This window comes from Lepidochelys kempii, chromosome 11, assembly GCF_965140285.1.
Source record: "Lepidochelys kempii isolate rLepKem1 chromosome 11, rLepKem1.hap1, whole genome shotgun sequence".
NCBI classification, from domain to species: Eukaryota; Metazoa; Chordata; order Testudines; family Cheloniidae; genus Lepidochelys; species Lepidochelys kempii.
This window is the reverse complement of record NC_136390.1, coordinates 43,376,025-43,393,690: the sequence shown is the minus strand read 5'-3', so window position 1 is coordinate 43,393,690 and position 17,666 is coordinate 43,376,025. Positions and strand designations below refer to the sequence as shown.

At 36.7% G+C, this 17,666-nt stretch overlaps 2 protein-coding genes across 3 annotated transcripts; both read right to left on the bottom strand.

Annotated features, from left to right (window-relative positions):
* Window positions 1-2,975: 2,975 nt before the first annotated feature.
* On the bottom strand, window positions 2,976-6,059 carry HOXD9 (homeobox D9). Of its 2 annotated transcripts, XM_073305937.2 has the most exons (3): window positions 5,871-6,059; window positions 3,971-4,537; window positions 2,977-3,655 (listed from the first exon to the last, which is right to left on the bottom strand). In XM_073305937.2, the coding sequence occupies exons 1-3, from the start codon at window positions 5,872-5,874 to the stop codon at window positions 3,414-3,416; spliced, it is 813 nt and encodes a 270-aa protein (XP_073162038.1). In that variant the 5' UTR covers window positions 5,875-6,059; the 3' UTR covers window positions 2,977-3,413. The 2 variants fall into 2 exon arrangements, with proteins under 2 accessions (XP_073162037.1, XP_073162038.1); XM_073305936.2 differs by lacking the exon at window positions 5,871-6,059 and having other exon boundaries at window positions 2,976-3,655; window positions 3,971-5,056.
* Window positions 6,060-7,498: 1,439 nt separating this feature from the next.
* Window positions 7,499-10,800, bottom strand: HOXD10 (homeobox D10). Its single transcript, XM_073305935.2, has 2 exons — window positions 9,867-10,800; window positions 7,499-8,482 (listed from the first exon to the last, which is right to left on the bottom strand). Exons 1-2 carry the CDS (start codon window positions 10,606-10,608, stop codon window positions 8,205-8,207), a joined length of 1,020 nt encoding a protein of 339 aa, XP_073162036.1. The 5' UTR covers window positions 10,609-10,800; the 3' UTR covers window positions 7,499-8,204.
* Window positions 10,801-17,666: the final 6,866 nt, after the last annotated feature.

Sequence of the window (17,666 nt, the reverse complement as noted above, 5' to 3'; positions counted from 1 at the left end):
TTTTCCAGGGAACAACTTATAAGTAAAGGATTTTATCATTGTGTTTATTGTCATAACTTAAATATAATACAATGAACTGAAACCTCCTGGAAAAAAACATAGCTGTTTATATATTTATGGCTTCATATAATTAAATATTGTGCCATATAAGGTGTAATCTGCGAGAATCTTTCTGTCATCTCAAAACTGCTGATTGCGCAAGGTTTTTCTAAGTTATCCATTTAGATCATAGTAAAGAACAGTTACACTTGTTTAATTTGGATTACAAATGTACAATTCATGATTAAAAGTCGGAATGTCTATATTTTAATAAAAATACATTCTGCACGAAAGCCAGAAGCAGTGGCGTCTCAAGAATCATAAAATGGAGCAACAGCGCTCTCTAGTGGTCAACTGAAATTGTGATCAGCAACCAAATCGCTTTAACTTCTCTCTATCTATACTTACTCTACCTTGATTTAAAAGTAGTTTACTCGTTTTAACTCTGGCTTCCATGAATTATATAAATAGCAGCTCTTATCTTTCACGTTCAACATCTAAAGTTATCTAAGCAAGGCATACAAAACCAAAGGAATGTAGAGAACAGCACTCTTTACACTGAGAAATAGAGTGGGTTGAATTCTATACCTTTAGTCACAAAAAGCTTTTTATTCATAGTTTATAATACCGTATCTTTTAACACATTTATAGTAGTCTTTCCATTTTTACCCGTGCTATAATTAAGCACGGGTAAAATTAAGTGTCTTCTTTAGACAAAGCAGCCAATAAAGACGTCTAAGGGCTTAAATGTTGAAGACCGTTGCTCTCCCATTTTTGGTCCTGTTACTTGACATCTTACATCACTAATACTAGATGTTTGGTATTTTCAGGTTCAGAATTTTTGAACTTGCTTTTGATTTAATTATTTTTGTAACTGTAAACTTAAGTAAAGACTATTCCTTTCACCATCCAGCCAATTGTTTATCTCAAATACACCGAACATTCCACTTAACTGATTGGTATATAGTACAGTTCTTATATTTCATTCTTAAAGCAGTCAGCCTATAGGAACTAAAATGTCGTGTCGCTGGACACAGACAGCACCTTGTTTAAATGGAAGTTGTAGGCTACCCAGTGGCTCGAAACGCCTTCATTTTCCTCAGACCATTTGGAAATAAATATACATAAATACAACGCAAAAAAAAACAAAACAAAAAACACAGGACAACTTCAACCCTGCCATTTCGACTGGCAAATATTAAAATCAGGTTCTATCTATATCGCCTTAGTTTGATTGCAGTTTCTTCCCAGCATAGGTAATGGAATCAATGCCATGAAGCGTCCCGATTGCAGTAATACAGCTTGCGTCTTAGATCAGCCAGTAAAAACGGCTACTTTCAAAAATATGTACCTATTCGCAACAGCATTGATCACCATCTAACACTTCTACAAATATAATTTAACAATAAATTACATGTTAAAACCTCTGTTAACTTTTCGACCTGAGTGTCTTTTCTTGACTGTGTTGTCTTGGCCCAATGGTGACATATTGCAATTTATAGTCCAGATTTTAAGACCGAGTTTTGTCTGTATTTTTGTTTTCTTCTAACAACCGCAAACATCAAAATAAGATAGTTTCAAAGAAAAGCGCCATAGCGTATCGTAAACTCATTAGGTCCAGACGTCTAGCCATCTCAATGGTTTTATTATACCTCGGTTCTTCCTGCTTTAAAAGAATTATAGGTATAGGGTTGACAATGAATGGGGAAGCAATGCAACACCTTTTCTTAGCACTATCTGCCTTTCCACTTTTTTTCCAGAGGTAAAAACGTTAAGTACCAGGTCTCTGCAACTCTTTCCTTAATCTTAAACAACTGCTCATAAACATTTGCAGATCCTTCATTTTAATGGTTGCTCTTTAAACAAAGCAAGGTTCTTTTACAATGAACTTCATCTTAATTATCTTGATAAAGTCCTGTGTGTTTATAAATGCTGAAGGCATGAGATGTGTTGCTACATACTCTCCCCCTCTCCTCCAGTTGATAACCTGGAAGTGGCATTAATCCATTCTGAATCTATTAGTGTTCAGATTAAACAGCGCAGAGATTAAAATGGCAAAAAAATAATTAATTAGGTATCGTAAATATTTGGCTTTGGAGCTCCAAATATTTCCTAGTTTACTCCAAGAGGTCACCTGTGAAACTTTACTGATTTTTGAAAGACAATTTGTGTATAACGTGTTTTCTGAAAAATGATGCAGGCATATCTACAATATATAATTTAAGCCAAACCCCCTTGCGATTAACTTTTAGAGAAGGCGGTTGCTGACTATAGTAGAAACATTATGAATCTTTTTTTATCTCGGTAACTACAAATATAAGGCTGAGTTAGTATCTGTGTTGAAGTAGTTTTCATTTGGAGCTAGAGTGGGCAGCAATCTTCTTTCCAAAATTCCTGTGTACGAAATAACCGAGAGCTCAGAGTCTCTACTGCCTTTTTAAAGCCTCGCGTTAACGATAAATTAACCAGTATTATATATAAAAATGCTTATTGGGGCATATACCAGACACTGAGAAAATAGTGCATTTGTTGTTTTCATATGATTGCGGCTAATTATGCGGTGCCAAAAGAAGAGGAACGCACACGGGTTGCCATATAATTGCAGTGATTTCATTTGATCTAGTAGGAGTTTATTATGGAATAACTGACAATAATTACAACAGGTCTTTAGTTAGAAACATGTGATGGCTGATACAACATATACTAATATTCAGAACTCCAGCTATCCAAGGCATCAGTAAATGTTAGGCCTATTGAAAACTGCTTCAGGTATGACACAATCGCCTAATAGTGCACTGAAGAAGAAGAAGAAGAAGAAGAAGAAGAAGAAGAAGAAGAAGAAGAAGAAGAAGAAGAAGAAGAATGTTCTCATTGCCTCACTCTGGCACCGAATGCAAAGGACAAAATTCAGGACTGAAAACAGAGGTTTTGGTAATAGATTATTTTAATGTCATGAACAACACAATACTGCTATTGATTTAAACAAGTGTACTTCAATATATATATTTATTATCATAATTATACTTATGTCCTTTACCTTTATTTTGGCAAAGTGACTATCTACACTACATAACATTTTAAGAAACACGTAAAACATTTAACACTAAGGTCCCAAAGCTAACGTTCACTCACAATATCATGAACCAAACAGTTTGGGGAAAGGGAGAGAGGGAAATGAAGCAACTTTCATAAACACATTGGCGAGCAAGACAGAATTCCCCCCCCCCCAAAAAAAAACCTGACATAGATCACATTTCCCCTTCTACCTCAAAGATCAGATTGATATAAAGTTCTGCAAAAACGCATCTGGTGCTGGAGGGGGAACGATAATAATAATAATAATAATAAGAAGAATGCGTGTCTACCCCCGGGGGTTAGTCTCCTTTATTTCCTTTCTCCTTGTTCATCTTTTTCATTTTCATTCTTCTGTTCTGAAACCATATTTTGACCTGTCTCTCTGTGAGATTTAAAATCCTAGCTACTTCGTAACGGCGGTCCCGAGTCAGGTACATGTTAAAGAGGAATTCTTTTTCCAGTTCCAGAGTTTGGTACTTTGTATAGGGACAACGCTTTTTCCTCGTTGAACGAGCGTGGATCCAGTTTGCTGCCGGATTATCTGGAAAAAGGGAGGTATATAGGGAGAAGGGGGAGACGGGGGTGAGGGAAGAAAGGTCGTTAAATTTAACGAAGGATGGACTCTTCACAACTTTGTAGGAATTATCATAAAAGCCTTAATACCCCAGTCTGTTTACTGTACAAATCATGTCTTGATGGTAGGTGGTTATGTGGAGTCTTTTATGGGTGCTTGTTGCTGCTTGCGCTAGGGTAGGCGTCTAGACGTTTTTATAGGTTAGTAAAACTATCAGTTTTGCACATTGGAGCCTTACAGGTTTCGGCAATAAATCAAAGGGGCAATTTCTTTTTTACTTACTTGGGTCAAGTTGCTGTTGCTTCTCTTCCTTCAGATCGCTGCTCGGGCTGGGGTTGTGGCTGCAGCCTGGAGGCTCCTTAGGGCTGCAAGTAGCCGTCTTCTCCCGGGTCTCCTGCAGGAAGGAATTGCACGTGTACTCGGGCACACTGATCCCTTGAGACTCTCGGGACGAGGAGCACTCAGTCCTTTTGGAGGTGGAGGAGGAGGAGGAGGAGGAGGAAGAGGAGGCAGCTGCTCCCGTTTCAGGCTTTATCCCGTAGTGGCGCCCGTTGGAGGAGCTGGAGCTGCTGCTGGGGAAGCCGGGGAAGGGCTCTATCCAGGAGCGCACGTATCTGCCAGTCTCGGCTGCCCCTAAGTGGGGCTGGTGCATGTAGGGATGGTAGATCCCTGTCATTGCCGCAGACGGCTGCGGATGGACCGTGGACCAAGAAGTGGAGAACACGGTGGATTTTGGTGCAAAGCTACAGGAAGAAAAATCTGAACTCTCTGCAACACCTGATGGCCTGGAGGACGCACTGTGACCTGCCTGGACGAATCTACTCCCGTAAACTTCTTCGCTTTCATGGCCTATGAGAGAATCGACATAATAGTTACTTATGGTGCCACTAGACGACATTTTTAGGTTCCCCTCTTAGTCATATAAAAGGTTACTCTGTTAACTGTGTATGATGCCCTCCCTGAGAACAATCGTAGTATTTTGCAGACTGCAACCCTCAACCATTGGTTGTGGAGCCCACGTGATCATATTTACCAATACTACTAGTAAATCAATCCGCTAAACTGGGGCTGCTGTGATTAAAAAAAAATCGTCAACAACAATAACAACAACAGACAATTAAATCCAAACTGTAACTGTACGGCCCGGAAGGAGCCCACCGGGAGACAGCTGCGCCTGTGTCCCAGCAGGATCCCAAGCGGGCGTGGCCCGAGCCAGCAGCACAAGAATGAGACAGCCGGGAACTATTTCTTCACTTCCTTGGAGTGATTTCTGCCATTCATTTCTTAATCAGTGAGACGCAGGGTGTTTAAATAAACCCAGCAGCCCGGGCTTCCGAATTAAACTGAAATCTGCCGAGAGAACCCGCTGGGAAAGGGGAGATTCTTGCTTGTAAAATCAAACCACATCCCAGCGCTCCGAGTATACGACTGCTCATAAAACAGGAAAACGTTACAGTAAAAGCACATTGTGGTGACTTCCATATTTCAAAGCATGTGGCTGTATTCCTCCGTCTTTTAAATAAAGTTTCTATTTAAGGGACTTTTAAAAAAAGAGAAAGAGAGAGAGAGAGAGAGAGAGAGAGATGCCCACTGTGTTGTTTTAAAACAGGTGGAAGACCTCCGTAATGATTTTATGCCTTTCCATAAAAATTTTATGAGGTGGATTTGATTATAGATTAATGTGTCCCTAATAAAACGGACTGATGGGACAGCAAAACCTGTGTCTCCCTGTACAACTGACTCGCTCCTGAACACATGCCCCTGTATTTGTTAAACTTCGGGGCTCGGATGTTCCAACATGGCAAACGTTATTGTATCATCAATTGTAGCCTCGTCACAATTTGGCTAATGAACTATCGGCAAACGTTATCCAACGAAATCTCTTACAAGTACATTACAACTATAAATAAAAGCACATTTGAAAACAATTCTACGTCAGCAGGAGAGACATTGCACTATTGATAGACAAGGTTTTCCTATTTAGAGTCTAATGCACAGCCCCTTCTACTACATTCCTACCAAGCATATGCAAAAGGCATCTGGCTGTTATTCCCCCACCTCCAAAAATAGTTGGAGACGGAGAATCCCCTTTATTTACTTCTCATCCCTAGATGGGTTCTTCTGAACCGTGTGTGCTTCACCAACTAAAAGAATATTTGGTTAGTATTTAAAACTAAATTACCCATATTCTTCTGCACATTTCTGTTCCTTCAGACATACTGAAGATGGACGTATTTGAATCTGAAGAAAATGCACATAGTTAGTCCATAACCCACAACAGTACTCGTTGAGAATATAACATAACACCATACAGGAAAGCAATTCCTACGCACTGACAAATATAAGGAAGGGACTGAAATTCCTGTTTATTTAATGATTTATGGCTGTCTTCTTCCTTTGCATTTGCATGCTGAAATTTTATTTTCCGTATACACAACTTGTTTCATGTTAAGATATTACACTTAATTATTAATAAATATAAACTGATTAATCAGGAAGATTTAAATGAACATTTTTTTCATACATGTGAAAACTTGGTTTGTAGCCAGCTAATTGCATTTCCACTACTGAAACTTCTTTGGCGATGTATTGAGAACTTTTACGCGAAAGGAGAAGAAAGTAAATAGAGGTTCAAATATATTTCTTATTTAAACTGATGGAGAACCTTGGTTTTAGTGTGGATATTTTGAAACCAGGATAAAAACATCATACGTGAATACTATCTGCGTCTTTAGCATCAAAATGTTTGTTCTCTGGCTTGAGGAAAATATAGTATGTTACTAATTGTTTGCAGCCCAGTATATCTAAACTATATACCCGAGACAAGGGAGGAAAATTTGATATCACCAATTGTAATATGAACTGTAATCGTGTCATTAAGGAAGAAAACATTTAAAATATCTCGGAGCTTATCTCTTGCTTTGGAAACTGAATGGGTAGAGAGGGGGTGTTTTTTTGTCTGAATGCTGTTTTTCGAGAGTAGACAGTATCCACACGTTTCTTTCCAGGATTGTTAGAAGGTGAAAGTATGTTCAAGCATTTGGACTTCAATGTGGAGTCATGTTCATTTGCAAGCCATTTACAGTTCTGTTTAGCATTTCATTCCCTCCTCTTCCCCCCTCCCCCAGTTTGCAAGATAAAGTGGCTGTTAATAACATTTTCCAGCTATGTATCGTTAAGAGTCGTGAACTTTATTAGCTTCATATATGTTATAAAAATGGAATTGCGTGAAATAAAACGATCTTCCGAGCAAACAAAAATGGTGCAGAATAACAAAAGTAGGTCTGAATAGGTTGTCGTACTTTAGTGTGCACCGTTGTGAGCATTGCTAGTAGAAAAAACCCATCCTTGCCAGATATCTAAGAGAATTGTTTCTCTTCCACAATGCTCTTAAAGCTCTTGAGCTCACCAAGAGCTTCATGATGTTTTTCTGTACCCATATCTGTGGATTTTGTATGTTGCATTTTTAAAAGCAAACGAGGACAAGAAATCAAACTCTACACATTATAGGTACACAATGACTGTTATTTTTTAAATCAACACCCTAATGTCAAATAAAACGACACACAGATTGCTGACAGCTTGTACTAGAGATTTTTTTATCACTTACCATTTATGAGTTGATTGAATGAGGATGTCCAGTTTATGCCATAATATTTTACTATCCCTTTTGCATTCACTTTTCAAACTGCGAACGATTACACAACATTTTACCAATTAATCATTTGTTTACAGTCACAATTATAAAATAATTAGGTTTATATCATTTCTCACCCCCCCCCCCCAAATAAAACCACACACACAAAAGAGAAGAAACAAGAAAAGAAGCTACATCAATCCAACCAACTGCTGATAAGGCAGGATCAGGATACCAACCTGAATCTGCACTTTTAAACATTTTTTAGAAAACCAAAGGAACCGCAGTAGTTTACAGACTTTATTGCATTATACATGCGAATAGAACATGCACAAGAAGAACATATTGCTGTTGTACGACTACTATACCACATATGCACCACAAGAAAATGTCTACAATGGAGAAGAATTAACTATTCCATTTTATGAAGGACAATTTCTAAGTTCATTTGATAGAATAGTTACATTTTAATGTGCTTTTTTCCCAAAAGTTTTTCCCCCTTAAAGTATTGAATGTGTTCAAAATGTTATGGCTCGTATATTAGCCCCGACATAAATACCATTTTTTTAGAAAAAACATGAAAAAGTCACATTGTTTGGATGTTCGACAGTTCCAATAAGTTAAGACCAAATGATAATATTCAATCATAGTTACCCTGCATTACGATGAGAAAAAAATAAATTACACGTGCTAGGTTTTTATATATATATACTTATCATAGTAATACATATTCACTTGCAGCACTAAATGAATGACGAAAAGTCACATTCTATCAGAAAAAAATGAAAAATGAAGGTTTTTTTTTCAAAGTCTCTCCTGCATTTTGCAACTGGCGGTGCTGTACCCAGTTCTCACTGTTTCAACCCCCAGGTTTACGGTTTAAGAGAAGGTCAGATTAGCGGTCAGTTCTCGGATTCGGTTCTCCCTGCTCATCTTCTTAAGCTTCATTCTGCGGTTTTGAAACCAAATCTTGACCTGCCTGTCAGTGAGGTTCACGCTCTTACTGATCTCTAGGCGGCGCTCTCGAGTGAGATACATATTGAATAAGAACTCTTTTTCTAATTCCAGTGTTTGATGTTTAGTATAAGGACACCTCTTCTTTCTGCCACTCTTTGCAGTTAACCAATTGCTTGTTGGCGTATCAGACTTGATTTCCTCTATCAAAATCAAAGAAGAAGAAGAAGAAGAAGAAGAAGAAGAAGAAAAATCAAAAATACCTCAGGCTGGCAAAGTGTACCCTTGGCCATGAACCCTCATCTATAGTGTCTGGCAGATATGTTAAATGTTGGTATTAAACATTGCTCGTATGAGGTGTGTGCACTGGAACAGATGTTTAATTGTTGCCAGACTCAAGGTAAATAGTTCAGATAAAATGATTCACTACCGTTTGGAATTTTGGGGCTCTTTTGAAAATTATATCCTAAGTTTTCAACTAGTATATAACATTTGAACACTATTTAACCTGCCATCAGTACAATGGTAAAATTTTAACGGATCTGGGTTGCACATGACAATACAAGTCTTATGAGACATTTAGTAAGAAAATCTCTCAGTTACAAAGTATTGATGCAATATATTTTCTACCAGATTCCTGTATATCATATGTTGAATTACACAAAGAGGTACAGAAGCAGATATGGGCATTTTTCTTAACTAAAAGGATAATTTTCAAATTAACACCTTATACCACGGATTTTTTAAATTTTCCTTTTAGAATTTTTCCATTAGAAAGAAAATTGTCCCGGATAAAGCTATACTTTAATTGTTAAATAAATGTTACACATAGAATTTCTATGCACATACTGGGATAAAAATTGTCCTAAAGGTTGCCAGGCACATTTTTATAAGAGGAACTCTCCCGGTTTTGATACTGCACCATACCCCGGTCGAAATTAAGGCTATTGTGCACTTTTAAAAGGAAAATATAATCAAATAATTATCTCATTCATCTTTTAAATACATTTCAAAATAATGTTGTACTTTTAAAGACAAAACCAAGGTTATCAAAAACACCACTGCAAAATAGTCCACTTTTCATCAAACAGATAGCGGGCTACTGTTTTCATTGTACGTTTGTTTAAAACTTTATGCAGCTCTGTAGCACCCATTTCTCCTCTATTTTAATAGGATCATAATTAACTTTCAATGCAATCAAACCACAGTTAGACTGAGTGAAAATAGTTGACCAAAATATTACAAGATAAAAGGTGAATTGGTCGTATTGTACATGCTCTAGAGCTATTTTGAGGTGTTTCATTGATTTTTGATACTGTAATTTATTACAAAGAATAAAATATATATTCTCCGCATGCACAGAGGACTATCTGCATAGGAGGATATGTAAATATCAAAAAAGAATTTGCAATCTTTTGTGTAGCATTTTGCCCTTCTAAAAGCTTCAGAGACACAGCACCTGCAGCCCGATTCCTCCTTATCATTAAATGTTATGGCTGTAATGCTTGTTAGTATTTTACACCGTGTTTTACGATGCTGGCGTGTTCAAGTTATAGCACGTTACGGTTTAAACTTTATAATACCGACCTTTACTTTCCTTCTCCTGTACTTCTGGGCTGGACACAGAGCCTTCAGCCAGGCAGCTCCTTTCATCTTGCAAAGTGGACTTTGGCTCTGGACTTTCCACTTGAGAGACTTTAGCTGAGTTGTCTTGGTTGTTCGGATTTTCATTCATTTTCTTTTCCATCTGAAGTTGAGAAGATATCTGCGGTTTGGAGCTGCCGCGAGGGTTTAACTGTAACATTACAGTTGAACTCGTTTCAGGACTATTATTGTACTCTTGGGTTTTCCCAGTGGCGTAGGTCTGGCTTAGTCTAAAATATCCTGGGACAGGAACCTCGGGATTTTCAATGGGACATGATTCAGAGACCAACCTCTGGTAGGAAGGGACGTCTGAAGAAATTAGTTTTGTTCTCTTATCAGAATACATGCAGCAATTGCTTTCTTCCTTAATATTTGTAGCAAAGGAACAAGTGGGTGCCTGCTGTGTAACAGGTTGCTCTATTCGACAAGACCTATTCGGATCTGTCCAACTGTCTACTTGAGGTATATAAGGATGTACATTCATACCCATATTTTGGTGATTAACTTCTCTTTTAGCCAGAGACGGTAGAAGTCCACAGGTTTGCATTCCATAAGTTCCAATGTCTGTGCTAGGTGGCATATACATGCTGGCGCTGTTAGAATAAAAACTGTCACTTCTACAGGCACTGATCAAAGAATCTACTAAAAAGGTGTTAGCAGCAGGAGAGCTGTTTGGAAAGGACATTTTGGGGAGGAATTTGAAGAAGAGAGATTGTGTCCTTTGTAGGCTGACATCTCTAGGAAAACATTCCCTGTGTAATTGTGGATGCCTCTGCACAACCACATGACAACCAAGCCAATGAGATTTGAAAATGGCCTTGAGCCGCTACCTCCCCGCGAGTCACGTGCTCCGCGGGACGGTCCGGGCTGCGTCTGAAATGTGGTCAACAGCGACATCTAGAACGCCAGGGGGAAAGTGCCGTCCCCGCGCCCGAGCCCTGCGAAGCAGCCCTGGCGCACTGCGCTGATTTAAAACAAGGGGCTTTATTTCTCTGAGTTGTGTTTTATTACAAACAAGCTGAATCCGAATTCACCGAACTCCTGGCAGCTTACTGTCCCGTGGTCCAAGGAGATGGGGACAAACATGAAACAGATCCTTGCGGACAGAACGCCCCGGAAAATCACTGTAATGGACATAATGAAACCCCCATAGGTTGTGCAAATTTTTTTTTTTCTTTTTGGTACGAAAATAAGTGGTTTCTTCTGGCCGCATGGACGCTCATTACTTCAAGACCCTGTGCAGTTTCGTGCAGAAGACAGTTATTTGCAAGCAATGTGCTCTCAGAGCAGCCGCCCCCAAAGCTCACTATATGAGAAAGGCTCTTTCTCCCCCTTTTCCTTAATGCTAGTAATACTAATTACCAAAAAAAAAAAAAAAAAAAAAAACCCTTAAAAGTTTTAGACAACTGGATGTGCTGAACCATGTGCGAAATCCGAAGGTGTCATTTGGTTATTATGCAAAGAAAAATATGTTTGCCTTTTATGGATTTTGTAAAAGCATTGGTTCCTGACAAGCGAAAGGTACAAAAGGTTGTGGAATTTATTAATACGTATTAAGAAGAATCAGGGCGATCAATAAAATTCTCATCTACATTCTTGGGCTACTTGGTAATTTTCTTGCTTCTGAAGCTTTTTAAAGAGTTATACCCTCTGTTGCCACACACGGGAAGATATTTTATTAACAAATCAATCGAGACTTTGTAAAGGATAAGATTAATAGTTAAGATTTAGCATAATGGCGTTCCCGTTATGAATTATTGAAAATTATACTATTGATTTTTTCCCCTCGCTACTAACCAAGAAGGTCAATTTTGTTTTAACACAAACCGTCAAATATTAAAAGCTATACTTTTATCATAACATGAGTGTAGAGTTACCCTAGACTCTTAAAATTGTTTTACAATGCTCTCGCTCTCTCTGCATATGCAAAATAAAACAAGATAAAAATAAAATAAAAAATTACTTGCCCTAGATACTGAAAGCACCATAAAGATCATTTCTTCTTCTGTAGCATTGCTCATTTAAAAACATACAGAAACTCAGGTTTATTACAACTGTTCAAGCCACTTCTTTTTTCCCAGAAGAATAAATGCCGCATGAATATTTAAAAAAATCACAGAAAGCAACAATAACTGCCTACATGGCAAATTAGACTTTTATTTTCCAACATTTTAAATGTGTTTTGTTGTTTCCCTCCTCACTTTGTAACTATATTTACATCCAGAGCTATTACTTTTAAAATTGCGAGAGATCAGATTTGATCGCGCAACAATTCATTATATGTTTGCCTAGTTACAAACTCAAACAGTTCTCGTTTAAGAATAGTGCTGTCAAGGAATTTCATACAGACAACGTGAACTTGTGGATAAATTCCGTTTCAGGTTCAGCTAGCTATTTATTTGGGGCCTTTACATAATCAAAACACTGTTTTTAAAAAGTCCAGATATCTAAGAACAAACAACACATAAAAGGGAGTTTAAACTCTGTCTTTTGCACAAAAGCATACTTTGAAATGGCATATTCCAGCAAAGTGAATTTGAATTTTATACGAGTTCCTGGTATTTGAATGTTTTTCACTTTTCCGTACACTTTACATTGTTGGAAACAATAACCCTATTTAAAATCTCGCTGTGGCAATGAGACAGACCCCTTAAAACCTTATCGCAGCTGTTCAAATACAACATCATTGTCAGGTTAAGAGCCAGTGTCTTTTACAGCTTCAGTCTAAAGCTTCAGTGTTGCCAGAGAGTTTAAATATTACCTTCATAATATGAGCTGCTTTTAAGATTTTTCTGCACTCCCTAAGTCTTTGTATGCGTCCCTGCCTTTTTCATGTGTGTTTAATCGCCACCGAGCATTTAGCACAAAAAATGGGATTATGTGTATATTTAAGATCATTATCAGAGCCATTGCTAAGATTTGCCTGAGCTCAGGAACAAACTGCAGTAGGGTTCACGATGCTCACTGTTTGCGGACTGGGATTTCCCCCCTGCTTTCTAACAATTTCCTCTTTTGGAACAACAGCCCTGACAACCCACCGAGTTTAAAGAAACAAAATACTATTTTCCTTGACACCGTTTAAGACTTGACTGTTAAATCTAATCAGGAATTTTATGCCCATCAAATGGCCTTTCGGAATCTGTATTTACTCTTTAAGAAAAGAGTGTCCCAGAAATATTCCTACTGAAGTATTATCCCAGAGGTTTGCTGTGTATTTCGACCAATGGTAAAGTTAAAACAATAACCTAATCCTTAAATGCTCTGCGTTCCTGCGTCTGTTTTATTTAATGAGCTGACTCTGCTGCTGCTGATTATACATTATGTTTCCTTGATTTAAGTGAAAATATGATTATAACATGTCAGAATATGTAGTTCAAATTATTATTATTTAATACTGAGTTTAGGAATGTCGAATAGCTCAATTTGATCATAATAAATCATGGCTTTTTAAAATCGTACATGAAGTAGCCTAGCTGTTATTTGGACAAATGAACGTTAGGAAAGTTGGAGTTTGTTTGCCATAGAAGTTGAATAAACGTGCAGTAGTCTTTAGGGAAATGGTTACTTACACTCTGGGTATTTAATGTCACTATTTTTAAATCATATTAAGATGGAATAAAGTAATTAACATTAATAAATAAATCAATAGTGTGCAATAAATGAGATATTTTCAAGGGGGGTCCCTCAAAAGGGCCCATATATACTAGATTACTATTTGTAATAAAATATAGGTTGGCTTTATGCTTTTCAGTCTTAATAAATATTAGTAATAGAAATTCGAGGTTAAAAGACGTTGCTGTGAAGTTTAATTTTCATTCCCCTACCCAATGTTATTACAGGTTATCTGATTTTTCCCCCAACTGTTCTAACGATTCTTACTTGCAATTTCCTATGTTGGTATCGGATTATTAGCGTAGGATGGGAGAACGGTTACGAAAAAGGAGAGATATTTTGCAGATGTATTAATCAGTGCAAAAGATATTGAGAGAAATAGCTAACTTTAAAATAGCCGGAAACCCAGGAAGTCTTTAGTAACATTGCTTTCGATTTGAGCAATTAATGTAGGGAGACGCTAAAAATGCAAACTATATACTGTATATCACGCCATTACATTGCTTTGCGATTGAAGAATATTTTTATTTAGCAAAAATAAAATAAAATAAATAATAATTGGCTACAATAGCGTGACCTTTCTTTTTTAATAATGTAATTGTAACACTAGCCTTCTCTTCGTGAGTCACGTTTTTCTTGCTGGGATTGTCGGAACTTTTAAAAAATATACCGATGCCATTATGTATTTCAAGAGTATTATTGTTGATAAAACAATTGTAATTGCACATTAGCTTTTCCTGCAATAGTGATATTGGTGTCTTGTGTGATCACACATAGGTGCATTCCCTGTATTACGAAGATATTCACACATGGTTTAAACCTTAGCCTATTGTGAATCCATATTTCTTTGTACACGTAAGTACAAAACTCAGAGTGTGATCTGGATGTTATCAGCGTTTAGCGTTTAGATAGGCCAATGAATGCGCCCTAATCTTATTTATTTTGAAAGTACCTTTATCTATATATAAATTCCTGACAATTTGTTCTTTAACCAGAAATACTCTATTTGTTGTTCTGATAGGACCAAACAAAATAAATTGGGAAATCGCTGACAGTTTTAAAAAAACTATACTCTCCCTTATCCATCCACAGAATCATCACATTTACATGATGATTCAAAAAAGAACAAAGCCACATTTTAATCTTCATCTAATTATTTAATTAACAACATATATGATTTCAATCACAAGTTTATATTCGTTAAGAATGGCCTTAGTATAAATGTGAAGGGCTAAAACATACAGAAGCCAAGAGATGGAGTGAAGAGGCAAGATCTCAAAAGAAGTACGTTAATTTTAAAACCAACCAACCTATCAACAAAAAGATTTTTCTGTATTTATTCCTCTGGAACTAAGTAACTAAATTAATGTTGGGGGAGATAGGATTTGCTCTGGATTCTGTTGATAAGCGTTACCTTTCTCTTCAAAGATTCCAATGATCTTAGATGGGACAATGTCATTTTATTACAGACGGCAAAGCTATTTCCAAGAAACTGTTAACAATGAACTTCTAAAAAACCTCGCAGACAAACTGTCAACTAATTCTTTCACGGGGATAGGGCTTGTTAAATAGAGAATATAGTTGAACAAGTAGATCATGCATTAGCTAGTTTTAGATGAATTTTGCAAACAAGCAGATAAAAACTAACTGATCTTTGGTGTTATTATTTACAAGTGCTTATTGGGGGAAAAAAGAAATATGTAAATTCACTGGAAATTTTCCAGGACATGTATCGTGTTATACTTAATTTTCAAACCTTTTAGTTACATTTTAATAGCTCTCTACAGCATTATAAGGAGAGAGATTTTATTTAACAATCCCTTGGGAAGGTGATGTTCCGATATTCAAAATATGTACTCTTCCTTTTTGTCATTTATACTAAACAGGCACATCCAGAATCAAAAGCCCGTCTTTTGTTTAAATTACATACACCTCTAAAATTATGTTATAGCTGTGTTTGCACTTTTTTAGGGACAGGCTTGCAATAATATTTTACAGATAAGCTTTGAAAAGGAGACACATATTTTGATATAACTTTTGTTCTTTGGGTGTTAAGATTGCACTAAAAAGAGTAAACAGAGTTTCGCAATACTGAACGAATTCTGAATATCATATTTATCTTAAAATTATAGGATTTTTAAACCTCGTATGTATTATAAAAGATTACGACCAAAATTTTTCTTTTCAAGTGGCATATTCCTTGAGCATGTCACGGTTACGAGTTATTTGTTTAATAAATCTTTTTGATGCTTTATTTTCTCATTTCGAAAGCCCTGAAATCTTATCGTTACTTATATATTAGATTTTTTATTAGTAGTACAATTACTATTAAGAGGAAAATAGACTTGAACATCAGGACAATTGTAAGCATTACAGAACATGAGCGCGCCCTCCTGTGGAATTCAGAGGCTAAGCACAAGTGAATTTATTTATCTTCTTTGGCTTTCCGTTCAACCTTGATGCTTTTAGGTGTATTCAACAATGGGGTTAATTTCTGTTTTTAAATAGACATTAAAATATAATATATTTGCAAAATTCGGCAATGATTATATCGGTATATTTAGTTTCTGGTGATCATCTTTGCGGTGCCTTAACATTTTAAAGGACCACCTACCCTTGGATAATTTATTAAATACACCATAGGGATCTGAAAATCAAATAACTTATTCTTGCACTATGGATTAAGACCTGGAAGAGATGTGCGATTTTTGTGATAATGTTAAATGATTTATTTTAATAATTTCCTATTGCTACATGTTTCTCCATTTGATAGGATGTTTCCTATTAAAATATATATTTGAAAATGAATTCTCTGGAAATATTGTTTTCCTCCGAAATACCTAGTTATTTTTTACATTCCACGGCTCTATATATAGTATGTTAACTCGGCGCGGTTATAGAAAGAATGGCCTTTCCTGCATTTTCTGGACACGAGATAAGTATTAAGAAAAATAGAAGACATTGTAACATAACTGACGGATTCCATTAGGGACCTGTCCGAACATAGCGTTATTGGAAAGTATTCATGACAGCTGGAATTTTCTTAGCGTTATGATGCATTTGCTAATAAGGCTAGCCATGCAGTAGTTAGTGTGTGTGGGGGGGTGTGGGTGCGTGTGTGGTGAGTGTATGTATGTGCGTGTGAGAGAAGGAGATCGGGAGACAGAGAGAAAGAGAGAGAGAGTGGGTGGTGGTTGAAAATAACAGAGGAACCTTAAGGCGCCTAATTATTCAGAAAGGTTAAAGGTGATGACCTTGACATTTTGGAAGTTCAAAGGCATACACTTATGTTTTTCTTGCTAAAGAGTTTAAAATTTTATTTTTTTAGCTATGCCTCCTTACGATTTAATCAGATATTTTTTAGTTTTTCTGTCTTTTCCGGACTTATTTCCGTACTTTTGTGTTTACTGGGTGCAAGTGTAATGAGACCCACTTTTCTATTATTTTTTTATTCAAAAAAGACAGATTCTTTTCTCACTCCTTTCCTTTATTGCACTTTGCGGAAATCTCTTTTTCACCCACCAGAAGGTGTATAATATAACCCAATTAAGCTGTTTAGAACCTCCGCTTTTATGGTGTTGTCTAGACAGTTCAAGGTTTTGTAAACAGCTTCGCCAGGTCATACTACATGAAGTGAAGAGGGGACCTTCACCAAATTCTTTTACTTTCAAAATAAAGACAAAGACCAGTTATTTTATACTAAGTTGGGGAAACTGATTACATTCCTGTGATTAAATATAGGAAACTCAGAACGAATCGGTAAAAAAACACGGTGAAAATATTCACTTTTTTTTTTTTTTTGCTAAACTTTGTTTTAACTAGTTGCAATTGTTTACAGCTGCCTGTTGTTTGAAACATTCAGGGTTCCCATTCTGACAATCCTTCCCCAGCTAGTAAACATCCATTTGAGCTTTGAATTCTTGTCTCAAACCTTAGACGCCCGAACAGCTATTAAGCGTTTTTCATAGCTCATAGTAATTGTGGTACCAGCAGAAGTGGTGGTCTTCAGACAGCCATGTTTGGGCTGCCTTAAACTGAGGGGAATAACAGTGAAGGTTTTATATAGAATAAGTTAGAGATTTAAACTAACGTTTATATCCCATTGAAAATAATTTGATTTAACTTCCTCCA